At 49.0% G+C, this 17,903-nt stretch overlaps 1 protein-coding gene across 11 annotated transcripts in view; it reads right to left on the bottom strand.

Annotated features, from left to right (window-relative positions):
• Positions 1–671: 671 nt before the first annotated feature.
• LOC119160869 (very long chain fatty acid elongase AAEL008004) overlaps positions 672–17,903 on the bottom strand; it is a 119,023-nt gene continuing 101,791 nt past the window's right edge. For all 11 annotated transcript variants that reach the window (XM_075880610.1, XM_075880617.1, XM_075880616.1 and 8 more), the window contains one exon: positions 672–1,815. In XM_075880610.1, coding sequence (XP_075736725.1) covers positions 1,615–1,815 — 201 coding nt within the window. In that variant the 3' untranslated portion in view covers positions 672–1,614. The remainder of the gene's footprint in view (positions 1,816–17,903) is intronic.

Below are 17,903 nucleotides of genomic sequence, written 5' to 3' on the forward strand. Positions count from 1 at the left end.
TCTGCGCTATTGATGGCACACCGCAGGCTATCACCTCTCGAAAAGTCCTTTTTAGCACGTGTAGAAGCGACGAAGAGTATTCTAAACGGAACGAAAACTTCGACTTCGGGCAAACTTGGTTCTAGACACTTGTTTTGGTTGTAGCAAGACGCGCTCACCATAGGGCGGATCCTGGCGATTACTGACACTATAAAAAAAAGATGAAGTACGCCATATCAAGGGCACCCATTAGCAACGTTTTATAGATTGCTGCAGCCTACAATAAAAAACAGTCCGCTTACGCATCATAGCCAACTTGCTTGAATTATGCTGCGTGCAGTTTCATTATTCACGACAAAAAAATGGAGGGACAGCACTGAACGTCTGCTTCTGCATTTTTGTGTGTGTCGCAGATCTCTGTTTTAAGACTTCCGTCGACTAGCTCGATTAAAGGTGCAAGGTAGGCTTACTGGTACGTCATGTTTGAATAACAGTCGTAGCACAAGGAAACAGGACACAACACATAGACACATGCGGATGCAGGCATAGCGCTACACTTCCAGCAAAAGTCTTATTTTTGGGCGCCACGTAGTTCATATGCACTTTTTTGAACCCAGCTGTAGCAACACGTGTGAAAACGCAATCAATTCTTCGGCTGCATTTTTAGCCGCTAAATTTATACGAGAGTCATATCACACAAAAAAACGAAATTATTTATTCGCAACCTTCAGTGAACTTCATTTTTCACAACCACAGTGTCCAGTTTTCTTGAAGGGCCATGACACGGTCACACAACAATTCTTGGTTTTAGAAAAAAACTAGAAGCAGAATGTCTATTGTGCCTCTACAGATATGAAAAGTGGGCTATGAAAGAAACTTTCGATGCAAAAGAGACCCTGGAAGTAGCTGGTTGTAATTACCACCCACTCCCACCAACTGCCATCTTATAATGGTGCCTGTGACGTCACAAGCAGGAAGGAGCGGTGCCGTCGTCTCTACCACAGTTACAGCCGCTGTGGGTCGTTCCATACTGTTGTCTATCAGAATTGAACGCTCAAATGTCTCAGCTGAATACGTAACAATGTCGTTCGCGGAATTCAGACGCTCGCACAACCGGCCGCTTGTTATGTCATGCCTCGCGAGGGGGCCAGTGTTATACGACTCCTAAGACGCTCGCGTGTTTTTAAAAATATTATTAATAAAATAGGTGCTTGACCGAAAGCGCTAGAAATTCACCAGCATAAATGTGATTGCTCAACACTTGACGCACACACCACCGATTACGATCGAAAATGTTGTGTCATGGCCCCTTTCAGCTACCATGGCTGTTAAAAAATACCGACTGGCTCGTGCATACATTTTTCTTTAGAACTGAGGAAAAATGTGGCGGCCGACGCCTAGTGTGAGTGAACAAGATCCAAGCAAGATTTCTTTAAATGTTCCGGGGTAATACAAATGAGTTCTGCGAAGACCCGAAAGGTAGCGCAAGGGTCAGAAAAAAGAAGAAAAAGTTTTTTCTTTTTTTTTTTTTCCTCTTCCGCCCCTTTATTTCTGTTTCTATTTAAACCATATTTAGTCCTTCAGTCTTAGATGGTAACACAAAATGCGGGATGCACTGATTTTGGCACTGCCTGTTCAGTCCGTCTTGTGACACTCGAAGAGCATGACTGCCTCTTTGGAACGTCTGTAGGTATCCAGGTAGAACGCCGAAAACCATGCGAAGAAGATTAACCCCTCGACCACGAGGATCACCGAGAAGGAGCGCACGAAATGTCCCGCGAAGAACAGCGGGAGCGAGTTGTGAACCATCAGAACCACAAACTGCACGAGCTGCACCTGCGAAGGCAGAAGGGTTCTTTTACAATGTTCAACGTGAAACCGAACATATTTCAAAAAATTTTGATATCCAAGCAACACTGATATATTACTCTACGTCTCCGAATACATCTATGCACACAGATTAAGATTTTCTTAAAGGACACTTACTTCTCGTCAATGCAGTCAGTTCTTCATAAACACACATGTATGCAAACTACTGTACACTTCAGTTCAAAGCTCGGGACAAGTGGTCATAACAAAACAGATTGTGTGGTTGCACCTTGTGCGAGATTATAAGAAAAATGAATATTTTGGCCAGCTTCACTTTCGGAAAGGCTAACCAGCGCCCACTTTACGACACAACATTTGCCGTCGGTCTCACGATTTAAGCAGCATTGTTGCGCACACTCTCAATGTGTGCAATCGAAGCACAGGGTTGCCACCGCACCTCATGTACTGCACAAAGTTCTAGTCGACAACATCGCGTCTGTTGTGTGCGAGTGGAAGTGTGCTTCAACACCTGCTTGAGCGTTTTGGTCAAAAAGGGTGAGTTAAGCATAATTCCCTTTTGAAACTCCTTGTAGACTAAAAACAGACCTATTTCTTTGGCTTCCCCCTTTGGATACCCCCCTTTTGCATGGCTTCGGGAAAGAGGGCTACGTATGTCATTGACGCGAGGAAAGGACCAAATTGGTTCATGTCGACTTGGTGATTTGCTTACGGTAGAGAGGCGCTACGAAGAACCCACTACAAAGAGCACAGGACAAGGTGTTAACAACACGAGTGCAAACTTCAACTGCTTCAATTATCCACGTGTAGTCCATATAAACAAAAGTTCACAAAAGCAAGTGGACAAAGATTAGGCCACTTCACCCCGCCTTAATGGCGTCCATCACAAAATCGATTTCAGCAGGAGGAAGTCTGGGCACCGAACCATGCGGCAGTGGGTTATCAATAAATGTCTCTTTTGTCGAATTGGATGTGGTGAAAGATGTAACATAGGTGAGGTGAAGTTGACTAATCTCTGTCTGTGTGCTTCAGATTGGTACGTGGGGTTTAAAGTCCGGAAACTACCATATGAGTATGAAAGGACGCCTTAGTGAAGGGCTCCAGAAAATTGACCACCTGGAGTTGTTTATCGTGCACACAAATCGGAGCACACGGACCTACAGCATTTTCGCCTACGTCAAAAACGAAGCTGCCGCAGCCGGGAATTTATCCCACGTTATGCAGGTATCCACGTACCTCTGTGGATGTCTGTGTGCTTTGTAGGCTTCCCGCCACAGCGTCTTTTTACAGTAAGTGCATCGCCAAGGCATTAGGTATGTGTAGACGTCATGAGAGCATTCAGAACGGGGCTTGCTATGTGGGCGTAGGTTGCCGCAACAGCAAAATGCCACACACACTCTCTATATTAAAAAAAAGAAAGCAAAGAACTTGGGATCCTAAAATTTGAAATGTAGAAGCTACGCGGTTAATTGGAACAAAAAAGAAAGGAAAAACTGGAAGCACGGCCAAATGTTTGGCAATAGGACTCCTTATTAAAAGTTTTGTATGCTCTGGACCTGTGCAGTAAATATTTATTTCGGTTGGCCGAACTTAATACGTAGCACCAGTGAGAGTAACTCTGTGTTGCCTCTGGGCAACCCATAGTCACACACCGTTTCTTTTTTTTTTTTTCATTCGAATATGCGGAGTTTTGGCGGGACACCTTCGGGGTATATCACAAGAATTGTTACTCATCCCGGACGAAACTTTAGTCAGATTAGCTGAGAAGCAGTAGCAGCTGGGCTAATTAATTGAGACTCGTGTTTAGCACAAAAAATACTGGTGGATTAGTGCAAAACGAAGAGAAAAAGACATGGCTGATCCCTTCACCATAAAATCTGCTGTAACAAAAAAGTGAAACGTGCCTTCATAGATATAGATGTTGTTTATAGTGCAGTGATATATGGAAGCTAGTAAAATGTCTATTGGTGTTTGGCAAGTATAGCACCGCTTGATGTGGACCCACTCATATTGATGCCTCGCTCTGCATCTCTGTTCAGATGATAATGCTACGTGCCAGTGCATGGAGCTCAAGAAGAGAAAGCAGATAGACTGGCACGAGCTAATCTGTGCGGCTGGCGCTGCTCGCCTAATCGTCTGTAAATACATCGGTGACTACCTCTCTGAGTCAGTCTCCTTCCCGTAACATATTTGGTGGAGTTGTGCGACCCCCGTCCTCGCCACGGAACTCCGAAGCGGACGCTCCCTCGCGGATTACAACATGACCACTCAAGCCTCGGCTACATCCTCTCCGGTCGCTCCCCCTTCTGCTCGACCTGTCAACCCAGTGCCCGCGACAACTTTCGTGACGCTTCCCGCGCTCAAAGACCCTGGCGTGTTCTCGGACAGCGAGGGTTCCGGCGTCTACCAGTGGCTACGCCTCTACGAACGCGTGAGCGCCACTTACAGGTGGGATCCCACTCTTATGCTCGCAAACGTCATCTTTTATCTCGGCGCAACCTCTCGTGTTTGGTTTGATAACCACGAGCATGACATAAGAAGCTGGGACAGCTTCAAGGCAAAGATCCGTGAGCTTTTTGGCAACATCTCTGGTCGTCGTGAAGTTGCGAAAAATGAGTTGTCGACTCACGCACAATCTTTCACGGAGCCCTATTTCGGTTAAATTCAGGCTGTCCTTTCACTATGCCGCCAAGCTGACGTAAATATGTCTGAAACTGAAAAAGTTGCGCATATCCTAAATGGTATTGCCGACGATGCGTTCAACTTGTTGGTATTCAGCAATGTGTCATCTGTTGATGAGATCATTCAAGAATGCCACCGGTTCCAAGAAGCTTAAAGCAGACGCATCTCCCATCCGTTCCAGCGCCTTCCGAACACCACTGCGACGTCCTCGTGTCTCGGCACATATCGTCCACTAGACACCTGTGACAACTTGACGCGAATCGTCAAGCGGGAGCTTGAAGCGGCTGCTTCAGCTAAGGTGGGACCAACAACCCCTGACCGCTCTCCGCCAATTCCGTTGCCTCTCATTCAAGCAGTCGTCCGGCAGGAAATTGCCAGCTTCGGAATTCACTCTATCTCACCGCCTCCTCGCGCAGACTACCGGCCCCGATACACGCCTGCACGTCGACCGGCTCTGCCTCAACGTTCCGTAATCCGTCCGCATGGCGAACACACGATGACAAGCCGATATGCTTCTCGTGTCACAGAATCGGGCACATTTCTCGCTATTGCAGAAGTCGCTGGGGTCCTCCTGCACAACCGTCCTCTCGTCCCTTCTATGCACGTCCTGCCTGTTGCCATGAGACAAGCCGCGACCATTTTGCCCAGGAACCTGCTTCTGAACACCGCTACTCCCGCTCACCATCCACCCAACGTCGCCAGTCTCGTTCTTCACAGCCCCGCCGACCATCTTCCCCCACCTTTCCACGAGGTTCCCCGACGGTAAACTGAGCGTTTCAGCCCCCGGAGGTGGCGCTGCATCGCTCGGACTGACCGAAAATCCTCTTTTGACAATACCGACAAAACGGAACCTCATAGACGTACAAGTAGACGGCGTACATGTCACTGCTCTTGTCGACACCGGTGCCCAACTTTCCGTGATGACGAGTGATTTTCGCCGCAAGCTTAACAAGGTTCTCACACCTGCGACCACTCAGTTTGTCCATGTTGCGGATGGTGGAATAGCATCTATCGTTGTAATGTGCTCCGCTCGTGTGAGCATTGCGGATCGACACACAGTTGTTCTCTTCACCGTCCTTGATAAATGCCCTCACGACGTAATCTTAGGCCTCGCCTTCCTGTTCGCGCATTCTGCCCTCATAGACTCTTCGACCAGTACGCTCCGTCTACACTTGCTCGCAACAGAACCTCTTACACAACGGCCGAGTCGCCTCTGCACAAAGGGACACGCGCCCCTCCCTCCACAGACACTGACCTACATAGAGCTCGTCTCAATACCACCAGTTCCCGACGGTGACTATGTTCTGACCCCTATCACCGATGTTCTCATAAGCCGTGGCATTACATTACCGCACACCATTCTGTCCGTCGCAGGAACTTCAACGTGCCTCCCAGTTGTGAACTTTAGCTTGACACCTCAAGTTTTGCTACAAGGGATTTCTTTGGCATTGCTCTGCACCTTAGAAGACAATACGGTAGATGTTTTCGCGATGGCCGCCCCTTCTGACCCCCATGCTCAACATAAATCTGCCACTTCCACCGACAGCGCTATTACTTCGATGATCGCTTCCAACTTAACGCCGCAGCAGACTGATGAGCTCCACCGGGTTCTGCTGTCCTAAGTCGACGTTTTTGACATCAGCGGCCGTCCATTGGGAAAAGCTACCGGTATGAGCCACCGCATAAGCACTGGTAATGAGCATCCTATTCATAGGCATCCGTATCGAGTGTCGGCGGCCGAGCGTCACATTATTCAAAGTGAAGTCGACAAAATGCTCGCCAAGGACAGCATTGAGCCATCCTGCAGTCCTTGGGCTTCTCCTGTAGTGCTAGTTCACAAGAAAGACGGTGCATGTTGTTTCTGTGTGGATTATCGACACCTAAACAAAATTACCAAAAAAGACGTCTACCCTCTGCCACGAATGGATGATGCGCTTGATTGCCTCTATGAGTCCCACTATTTTTCCTCCATAGACCTTCGTTCCGGCTACTGGCAGATAGAGGTAGATGAAATGGACCATGAAAAGACGGCATTCATCAGCCCCGATGGCCTATATCAGTTCAAGGTCATGCCCTTCGGCCTTTGTAACGCTCCAGCCACCTTCGAATGAATGATGGACTCCCTGCTCTGAGGATTCAAATGGTCCACCTGTTTGTGCTACTTGGACGACGTCATCGTATTTTCACCAACAATTAAAACTCACATAGAGCGCCGATCAGCCATCCTGGGAATCATCCGTCGCGCTGGCCTGCAGCTCAACTCGTCCAAATGTCACTTTGGATGCCATCAAATCACAGTGCTTGACCATTTAGTAGACGCCAACGGTGTACAACCAGACCCGGCAAAAATCAGCGCCGCCAAAAACATTCCTGTACCGCGATCTGGGAAGGATGTACGCAGCTTTATCGGACTATGCTCCTACTTCCGACGCTTCGTAAAAAATTTTGCGCACATAGCGAGGCCGCTTAAGTAGCTCCTCAAAAAAGAAGTCCCGTTTTCATGGGGCTCCGAAGAGGCTTCTGCGTTCTCGACTCTCGTCGCTCTTCTCACTAACCCTCCGATTCTGGCACACTTCAACCCTGCTGCCCCTTCGGAAATCTGTACAGATGCAAGTGGGCATGGCATTGGTGCAGTGCTGGCTCAGAAACAACATGGCCATGATTGCGTTATTGCATATGCCAGCCGCCCCCTATCCGCCCCTGAACGTAACTATTCGATAACAGAGCGTGAGTGCTTGGCTCTTGTATGGGCGGTGGTGAAATTTCGACCTTATCTATACGGACGCCCATTTTCGGTAGTCACCGACCACCACGCACTCTGCTGGCTCAACTCTCTGAAAGATCCATCAGGCCGTCTTGGTCGCTGGGCTCTGCGCCTGCAAGAGTTCTTCTATTCGGTGGTCTACAAATCTGGCCACCTACACCGTGATGCTGATTGCCTCTCCCGGTACTCTGTCGACGATCCGGAGGACACTGACGAGCCCACGGAAAACACTATTTTGTCAGTGTCCGACTTCCTTAATATTGGGCAAGAACAGAAGCGTGATCCAGGGCTGCTTGACATCATCAGCCGTATGGAATCCTCCACAAATGATGCTTCCGTCCGCTACTTTGTCATTCAAAAGGGTGTGCAATACCGTCGCATTTTCCGACTAGACGGGCCCGACCTTCTCATTGTTGTGCCTAAGCATTTGCGCCGCTGTGTTCTCACCGAACTTCATGACGCTCCCACGGCTGGACACCTTGGCGTATCTCGCACGTATGAGCGCGTCCGGCGCCGTTTTTTCTGGCCAGGCCTTGCTTGTTCAGTACGCCGATACGTTGCCACGTGTGCCCTATGCCAACGTCGTAAGACACCGTCGCTGCTACCCGCTGGTCATCTTCAACCAATTGACATACCCGCGGAACCATTTCACCGTGTTGGGTTAGACCCGCTTGGTCCTTTTCCCACATACACATTGGGAAACAAATGGATAGCCGTGTTTACAGCCTACGCTACACGCTACGCTATTACACGAGCTCTACCGACCAGCTGTGCAACCGACGTCACTGATTCTTGTTACGGGACGTTATTTTGATTCACGGTGCTCCGAGACAGATTCTCACAGACCGTGGCCGTACATTTCTGTCCCAAGTCATCGCCGATATTCTGCGTTCTTGTTCCACGTAACACACACTGACAACCGCTTACCACCCTCAAACAAACGGTCTCACGGAACGAATTAACAACACTTTAACAAATATGCTCGCTATGTACGTGTCGCCCGACCACCGAGACAGGGACCTTGCCTTACCCTACGCAACTTTCGCGTATAATTCATCCCGTCACGACACAGCGGGCTTTTCGCCGTTCTACTTATTGTACGAAAGAGAGCCGACTTTACCACTGGACACAGTCATCTCAGCTCACACCTCGTCCGCCAGCGAGTATGCCCGCGACGCGATTGCGCGAGCCGATCATGCCCGTCAGCTCGCTCGCGCTCGACTGATGACGTCGCAAACCAACCAATGCCATCGGTACGATGCGGAACATAGAGACGTACATTTCGCTCCCGGTACCCTCGTTTTACTCTGGTCCCCTCATCGTCGGCTGGGCCTATTCGAAAAACTTCTGTCTCATTACACGGGACCCTACCGTATATTGCGTCAAGTAACACCTGTCACCTACGAGATCAGCCCCATCTGTCCATCATCATCTACTATGCGGCCCTGTGATTACGTACACGTCTCGCGGATCAAGCCCTACAATAATGCATCAGATAACGACCTTTAAAGCACCAGGACGGCGCCTCCACCGCCGGGGGTCATGCTACGTGCCAGTGCATGGAGCTGAAGAAGAGAAAGCAGATAGACTGGCACGAGCTAATCTGTGTGGCTGTGCTGCTCGCCTAACCGGCTGTAAATACATCGATGACTATATTATTATATTATATTATAACCCTTGAAGTATAGCTGAACCTAACATATACTTGAACACCACGTTTGCTGAATCCTGGGCAATGTTCGCTGCAACAAGCACATGACAAAATTACTATTCGGTATGCACTGCTTCAATGGATCCTGTACGAAGAAAAATGGAATTTGCATCGTGTGTTAACATTAAGCCTGCCATGATTACCCACAAGGCGAGTGCGACATGCGGTGCAACAGCCAGACGATCGTTGGAAAATTATAATTTAATATGAATGAATGCAATTAGAAAGGTTATGCATGAAGCTTGGGTTAAGGCCGCCTCCTCGAGGTATGTCGAACGTTCACAAAATTATATAGAAACAGGCCTAATATGTGACTGTTGTCGCATCGGCACGTAGCTTCAGATTCTCCCAGAAGCCACGCGTAACTTGAGCCTTCCATTTGCAGATGGCAACATCAGACTACGAACAAAGCCATGGTAGCAGAGATAAGAAACGCATTCGTATAGTTTTCTTCGGGGCTTCGGTGGTGGCGTAGATGGATAAACGCCCTTCAACTATCGCTCGTGGATCGAGAGAGCGTAGGTTGAACTCACGGCCGTGGAACGTTTTTCCTCATTTCTTTTATTTGCCTTCTCGTCGCGTTGATTTGTAGTGTGTACTTCTGTGACGGAAATACGTGAAGGATGTCTTGTTAGATCGCGAATAAAGCATTGTCGTGTTACAAGGAAAATACGTTAATTCATCATCAAACGTAGCGCAAAAGACACACAAAAGCAGAACACAAACAAGCCGTTAATACATCTTTTTCCATCTTTTCGTGCTAAGCATACATTGTTTTTTTAGACAATTCAGTATGATGCATCGAGAGTATCTGTTGTCAATGGCTTGTGCCACCGTAATAGTTTCCTGTGGATATATATATATATATATATATATATATATATATATATATATATATATATATATATATATATATATATATATATATATTATGACGTCTCGGTTGTAACGAGGTTTATTGGCCGTGAACTCGGGAATTAACAAGGGCCACGGACCCAATAAAGAAGCGCACGTTCAAAGAAGATGATGATTGTCAGCCAGAACATATGATGATGATTGACTGCTGTTCAGATGAGGATGAAGCGCATAATAGATGCCTACACTGATCCCCCCCCCCCCGTGAAAGGGGCCAGCCTGGCCGCTGCGGGCGGGTAGTGAAGGTGACGAGGAACGTAGTGTGAAAAGCTTCATGCGGAAAGCGTGCACAATTTTGGTGCTGCGGTAACGGCGGTCAGTTGGCACGACAAGAGGTGTCACACGATAGTTTACAGGTGAAGTCTGCTCTAAAACGACATATGGGCCGATGAATCGAGGCTGGAACTTGTCGCAGAGACCAGGTGTGCGAATTGGTGTCAATAGCAGCACCTCGTCACCCGGTCGGAATGAAACCACACGATGAGAGGTGTCGTAGACGGCCTTCCTTGCTTGTTGCGTAGCTTCCGTGTTCATACGAGCACACTGGCGGCACTGGGCAAGGAGAAAATTATATTCTTCGCGAGAAGATGGTGATGAAGGGCCATTGCTGGTGAAGAAGGAAACATCGATAAAGAAAGTAGGTGAACATCCGTAAACGAGATAAAACGGTGAGTAGCCAGTTGGGCGCTGAACAGCGGTGTTGTAGGCGAAAGTGAGGAATGAGAGAAGTTTATACCAGTTTCTGTGATGCGGTTGAATGTATACGGCGATCATGTCGGCAAGGGTTCGATGATATCTCTCGGTAAGACCGTTTGTTTGAAGATGGTAGCTAGACGCTTCCTGTGTGTAGTACCAGAAACGCGAAGAACTTCACCTAAAAGCTGTGATAGTAACACCTTTCCACGGTCACTTAGAAGTACACGAGGAGCACCATGACGTAGTATTATGGCCTGAAAGACGAAGTCAGCAACTTCGGATGCTGAACCAGTAGCGACTGAAGTTGTCTCAGCGTAGCGTGTCATATGGTTTACGGTAGTGACTATCCATCTATTTCCAGCGCCAGTGACAGGAAGAGGCCCATAAAGATTGACACCGATGATCTCGAAAGGTGTTGTAGGGCACGTCATTGGCTGTAACTGACCAGCTGGGGGAGATGTCGGAAGTTTGCGAAGTTGGCACGGAGAGCAGGAACCCACGTACTTTGCTACGGTGGTAGAAATCCCAGGCCAATAAAAGCGGCTTCGAATGGGGTCGTAGGTCTTGTGAAAGCCGATGTGGCCAGCAGTCAAATCGTCATGAAATGCGTTAAGTACATGACGTTGAAGAGCGCGTGGCAGAACAGGTACCCAGCGTTGGCCGTCAGGATTATATATGTGACGATACAGCACACCGTCCTGAACTTTGAAGTGCTCGAGTTCTCGACAAAGGTGTGCATTGGGTGGACGCGTAGCTCCTGAGAGGTGGTCTACAATGTGCCGACAATAAGGGTCAGCCTGCTTGCGAGAACTGAAGGGTTGTTCATCATCGATTGGAGGTTGGTACAACGAGGCGAGCAAGGCACCAGAAGTGGGAGTCACGTCCGCACTAGTGTCGTTGGAGGTGGCAGCTGGAGTGTCGAACGAAGCTGTAGGTAGTGGACAACGAAAAAGAGCTTCAGCGTCTTGATGTTTTTTGCCCGATTTATAAATAATCTCAAACTGATACTTCTGTAGGCGTAAAATCCAACGACCCAAGCGTCCGGAGAAGTTCTTCATTGTAGAAAGCCAGCATAAGGCGTGGTGGTCCGTTACGATGGTGAATTGACGGCCGTACAGATAAGGGCGGAAATTTTGTATGGACCAAACCACAGCGAGTCACTCCTGCTCAGTGATGGTATAGTTCTTTTCGGTAGAAGTAAGCACTCGGCTAGCATATGCGATGACCATTTCCCGTCCAGAGTTATCGCGTTGGAGGAGAACAGCACCTATACCACAACCGCTGACGTCGGTATGCAGGAGTGTTGGGGCGGTGTCATGAAAATGGCAGAGTACAGGCTCTCACGTCAAAGCTTCCTTCAATAGGTCAAACGCTGACTGACATTCTTCACACCACACAAAGGGTGCATTAAAAGCAAGTAGTTTTTGAAGTGGCGCAGCTATTGAAGCGAAATTTTGTATGAAGCGACGAAAATAGAATGCGAGGCCAAGAAAACTTCGCAAATCCTTAAGTCTTGTGCAGCGTGGGAATCGAAGGACGGCAGCAATCTTTTCGGGGTCAGGACGAATACCGTCCTTGCTGATGACATGATCGAGAACTTTGATGGATTTGGTGGCGAAACGGCATTTCTTAGTGTTGAGCTGCACACCCGCACCGGCGAGGCATGTTAGGACGTCATCCAAGCGCCTCAGGTGCTGAGAAAACGTTGATGAAAAGAAGATAATGTCATCAAGGTAGCAGAGACACGTCTTTCATTTGAGACTACGCAGGACGGTGTCGATCATTCGTTCGATTGTTGGGGGCGCATTGCACAGCCCAAAAGGCATCACGTTAAATTCGTATAGGCTATCGGGGGTTGCAAATGGCGTTTTTTCTTTGTCGTCATCGTGCATAGGAATTTGCCAATATCTCGAATGCAAATCAAGGCTTGAAAAGTATTCGGCGACTAGCAGTGAATCAAGGGCGTCGTCGATGCGCGGCATAGGGTATACGTCCTTGCGTGTGATGTTGTTAAGTGCCCGGTAATCAACTCAAACGCGCACGGAGCCATCGTTTTTTCGTACCAAAACAACAGGGGATGACCAAGGGCTAGGTGATGGACGAATTATTTCTCGTTGGAGCATGTCATCGACGTTTTCCTCGATGATTTTTCGCTCAGCGAGAGACACGTGGAACGGGCGGCGATGTACAGTAGATGTTCCCTTGGGCTTTGCTTAGATTGGGTCCATTATAAGGTGTCATTACTTTTTTCAGGCGTTTGCACAAATTATACCTAATCACAGAAACTGTAGCACCGGTGTCCACCAAAGCGTCCACGAGAACTCCTTCCACCGTAACAGAAACCATGTTGAACGGGCGTGCTGGAGGAATATGAGTCCTACTGTTACATGCAGTTTCTCCTCCGAAAACTGCATCATTTAGTTTTCCGGCCGGTTGTCAGTCGTAAACGAGGCTGGCCGAAGATGGAAGGAGGAGTGACGGAAGGGCGAAGGGGATCGGCGTCGGCTTGAACGGTAGGTGTTCCGCGTCTCAGTCGACGCGGGCGGAGATGGAGACCGCTACTGTCCAGATGAATAACACCGAGCGTAAGAATCCCCACTGGAGAAGTCCCGTTCGCGCATGTCGAACCCGCGACACTCGTCCTGCAGGCGCTTGCGGCAGAAGTGCGATATATGGCCAGGATATCCACAGTAAAAGCATGTTAGGCGAGACGGGTGCCAAGGCGGGTAGTAGAGGGTGTTCGGCACCCCAGGAAATAGCGCACTCAAGTGGACAGATGGAGGGTCGGGTGGCATTGGCCGGAAGTGGACCGGTGGTGCAGCAGCAACCGGCGTGAATGATGGCAGCAGCGAAGTAGAGTTCAAGTTGCGAGGAGGCGCGGCTGTAACTTGCGCGTACGTTGGAGGGCTAGACGGAGGTGGATGTACGTAAGCTGGACCGGTGAATGATGTTAGTTCCTCCCTTACGATGTCAATCAGGGCCATGCTTGAAGGCTGTGTGACAGATGGAGAATGTGGTGAGATGCCCACTGATTGAAGGTCTTCGCGTATGATCCCCGTATCATGTCACGCAGCTCCCGGTCTGCTGTACGGTGTTCACTATTGCCCGACTGAAGGCGTTCAAGAATCAAGTTCGTCGAGACGCTGACACGTAGAGACGACGTCAGCGACAGTAGAAGGATTCTGGGCAACAAGGGCATTGTAGGCAATGCTTCCGAAGCCCTTCAGGATGTGGCGCAGTTTGTCCGACTCGGACACCGAAGATTTGACGCGCCGGCAAAGCGCAAAGACATCCTCGATGTAAGATGTATATGACTCGCCGGGATGTTGTTGGCGAGTATCTAGGGCCCTCCTCGCTAGAGCGGATCAAACGGCTGGCGGGCCGAATACTTTGCGAAGCTGCTGTTTGAAGACAGGCTAGTCGGTGAGGTCGATCTCATGGTTCAAGAAGCATGTCATGGCAACGCCCGTGAGATAAAGCTATACTCGGCGGAGCTTGTTCGAGTCGTCCCAGTGATTTGTTGCGCTTACTCGCTCGTAGTTATCGAGCCAGTCCTCAACATCTTCGCCGCGGAGACCACCGATGATCGGAGGGTCACGCTGGTGGTTTACGATGTAAAGAGGAGGGGCTTGCGGCGCAGAGACGAGAGCAAAAGGGCATCCACCCACTCACTCTGGGACATGTTGGCGGACTGAGGGTCCAAGCGGCAGCCTGAACGGAGCTCCAGTGAGTAGGCGTTGTAAGGAGGGGTACTGTGATCGTCAATCCACCTCCACCACGTATGACGACTCGGTTGTAACGAGGTTTATTGGCCGTGAACTCGGGACGAACAAGCGCAACGGACCCGATAATGAAGCGCACGTTCAAAGAATATGATGATTGTCAGCCAGATTATTTGATGATTATTGACTGCAGTTCAGATGAGGATGAAGTGCATAATAGATGCCTACAATATATATATACATGTATATATATATATATATATATATATATATATATATATATATATATATATATATATATATATATATATATATATATTGCAAGGGGGTTTAATAGCGACGCCGGGTAATAGGCAGACAGCTGATACGGAACAAATGCTCGGGCAGTCCAGCGTCTACAGCTCGTGCACCCGCTCGCGTTTCGCACTCAGCGATTGTCCCACTAGTCATTGCCTTGCGAATTCCCCACTACAATGCCCCGGCGACGAAGACGAGCCATCCTGGCGACTGAAGGTGACTAGAGAACAGGAGGGTCGTAACAGGGCTTGAGGCGACTGACGTGGACTGTCTCACGACCAAGGCAGCGCTTGTCCGTGGATGGCTTGAGCGGTTCAATCACATAGGTGACAGAAGAAGGATGTTGTATGACGCGGAAACTTCCTGTATACTTCAGTGCAAACTTGGAAGTCAGTTCAGGAGAGTGGAAAGGCAGTCGGAGCCACACGAGAGAACCGACGGGGAAGGTATTTTGAACAAGATTATGGTCATGGCGATCTTTTTGGAGGGCTTGGTTATCGGCTGTGAAGAACCGTGCAAGCTGACGACACTCTTCGGCATGTTCGGCCATTTCAGAAACTGGGCTGAACTCGGAGGCGTCAGGATTGTATGGCAGAATTGTGTCGAGTGTGTTGCATGGGTGACGACCATATAAAAGAAAAAATGGAGAAAAGCCTGTTGTTGATTGAATCGCCGTATTGTAGGCGTACGACACGAAAGGAAGAACAACGTCCAGTTGGAGTGGTCGGAATCAATATACATAGCGAGCATGTCTCCGAGGGTTCTGTTGAAACCGGCTGTCTGCCTATTACCTGGCGTCGCTATTAAACCCCCTTGCAAAGTGGTGGAAGTGTGCTGGGTACGCAAACCTGGAACTTTGAAGCCGGAAGCTGCACACTGCCTTAACAATGCCTGATCAGACGACCGAGCAAGGCACCACCCAGAAGCACGGCCCCATCTCAACTGGTCATCGTGCCTACCACCCTGTGCCAACGAGATCACCCCTTCTTCAGCGGCACCGAGGACCAAGATGTGGAGGACTGGTTGCAGCTGTTTGAAAAGGTGAGCGCCGCCAACAAGTGGGATGACCCTTCGAAAGTGGAGTATGTCGCATTTTATCTCAAAGACGTCGCCAGCCGGTGGTTCACGAACCACAGTACTGAATTTATCACTTGGACCGGTTTCAAGACCACCCTTGCAGCTGTGTTCGATCGCCCAGCAGTGAGCAAGCTGCGTGCTGAGCAGCGCCTACGCGGACGTGCACAAAGGCAGGGCTAAACTTCCCCAGCTATATAGAAGATGTAATCGATTTATGCCGGCGCTTTAACCCTGAGATGACCGAACATGACAAGATCAGGCATATCTTGAAAGGCATAGACGATGATGCCTTTCAAATGTTGCTGGCAAAGGGCCCAAGTACCGTATCAGAACTTGTAACCTTTTGTCAGAGCTTGGAAGAGATTCGGAAACAACGTGCAGCAGTTCGGAGGTCAACGACAGCAGATGACTCTCTTGCTGCCCTACCGTCGGTGGTGACAGCTCCCTGCTGGAGCAGATAAAAGAATATGTGCGCGAAGAGGTCGCACGACAACTTTCGTGTCTCTCGTATCTGCTGGCCACCGAAGCACCAACGAACCACCTAACGCCGATAATCAGACAGGCTATTCAGGAGCAGGTCTCCGAGGCGTTGCCATTACCTACGCCTGCCTCTCCACCAACGCCTGTTGCCGCGCCACTGACTTATGCGGCCGTCGCGGCAATGCCTCCATCTCGTCTGCCAATGTATACGCCAGAACTTGTGCGACCGTCCACCGCGCCGTTTCCAGCTACACAGCAACACGCCGGAAATCCTTGGCACACTGCTGACAACCGGCCCATATGCTACTTTTGCGGAATTCCAGGTCACGTTGCACGTCTATGTTGTCGGCACTTCACAGCTAACGCACCAAGATATCCTGACTGTTCGTTTCGGCATCCATACCCCGCACCTCCACCACTTTGCAATTGGGTTTAATAGCGACGTCAGGTAAAAGGCAGACAGCCGGTACGGAAACCAATTCTCGGGCAGTCCAGCGTCTACAGCTCGTGCACCCGCTCGCGCATCGCACTCAGCGATGATCCCACTAGTCATTGCCTTGTGAATTCCGCACAACAATATATATATATATATATATATATATATATATATATATATATATATATATATATATATATATATATATATATTGTCGCGAGCAAAAACAAGACCTGCAGCCAGGAGTTCACCCGAACCAGAGCAACAAAAAATGTTCTCTTCTTCGTAGCCCAAAATGGGTATGAGGCACAGTGGCTCGTTCATCAATGGTGGCATTATCCCCTCTCCCAAGAAGCATCGTCTCGATGCTGTACATGAAGGCAAAAAAAAAAGAAAATGAGATGAAAATTACGATGCAAGCAAAATGAATGGCGTAAGGCGGAATAACATAGTTGGTTTTGGAGCCAAGAGTTATATGAGAAATAAGATAAATAGGAAAAAATGTAAGGGAGAGACGAATAAAGTCAGTCACTCACTGGCGATTCAAAGCACGAAAAGTATGGTTTCTGCCGTGAAACGTGAACGACTTCAGTTGGCGGGGTGAAACATGAACGTCTCTGGAAGAACCTTCTGGAAGAACCTCGTATGTGACGTCGCTGAGACGTCGTACGACCTTGTGAGGGCTGAAGTAGCGGCGAAGAAGCTTTTCTGAACGGCCACGTTGTCAGATAGGGGTCCACACCCAGACTTCATCACCGGGCTTGAAAATAACTTCACGGTGACGAAGATTGTAGCGGCGTGCATCTGCGGTTTGGTGATGTTGAATACGGTGACGAAGACTTTGAGGGGCCTCTTCTGCACACTGCGCGAATTTGGCGGCATCGGTGCGGTATATTCTCAAGTTGTCGGGCAGGAGCATGGCGTCGAGCATCGTCGTGACCTCGCGACCGTGGACTAAGCGAAAAGGTGTGAACCGGTACATTCTTGAACAGCAGTATTATACGCAAAAGTTAAGTAGGGAAGTATGGCTTCCAGTTATTGTGATTGATGTCCGCATATATTGACAGCATGTCTGCAATTGTCTTATTGAGTCGTACAGTCATCCCGTTTGCTTGCGAGTGGTAAGCCGTTGTTGTACGATGTTCTGTACACTTAATCGCAAGACTTCCTGCAGCATCTCGGCGATGAAAGCTGTCCCATGATCAGTTATGACGACAGCTGGAGCACCGTGACGTAAGACGATGCTGTTCACGAATAATTGGGCGACATCTGCTGCGGTTGGTTTTGGAAGCGCCTTGGTTTCACAGTAGCGTGTTA

Source organism: Rhipicephalus microplus, chromosome X (genome assembly GCF_043290135.1).
Source record: "Rhipicephalus microplus isolate Deutch F79 chromosome X, USDA_Rmic, whole genome shotgun sequence".
Classification (NCBI taxonomy): Eukaryota; Metazoa; Arthropoda; class Arachnida; order Ixodida; family Ixodidae; genus Rhipicephalus; species Rhipicephalus microplus.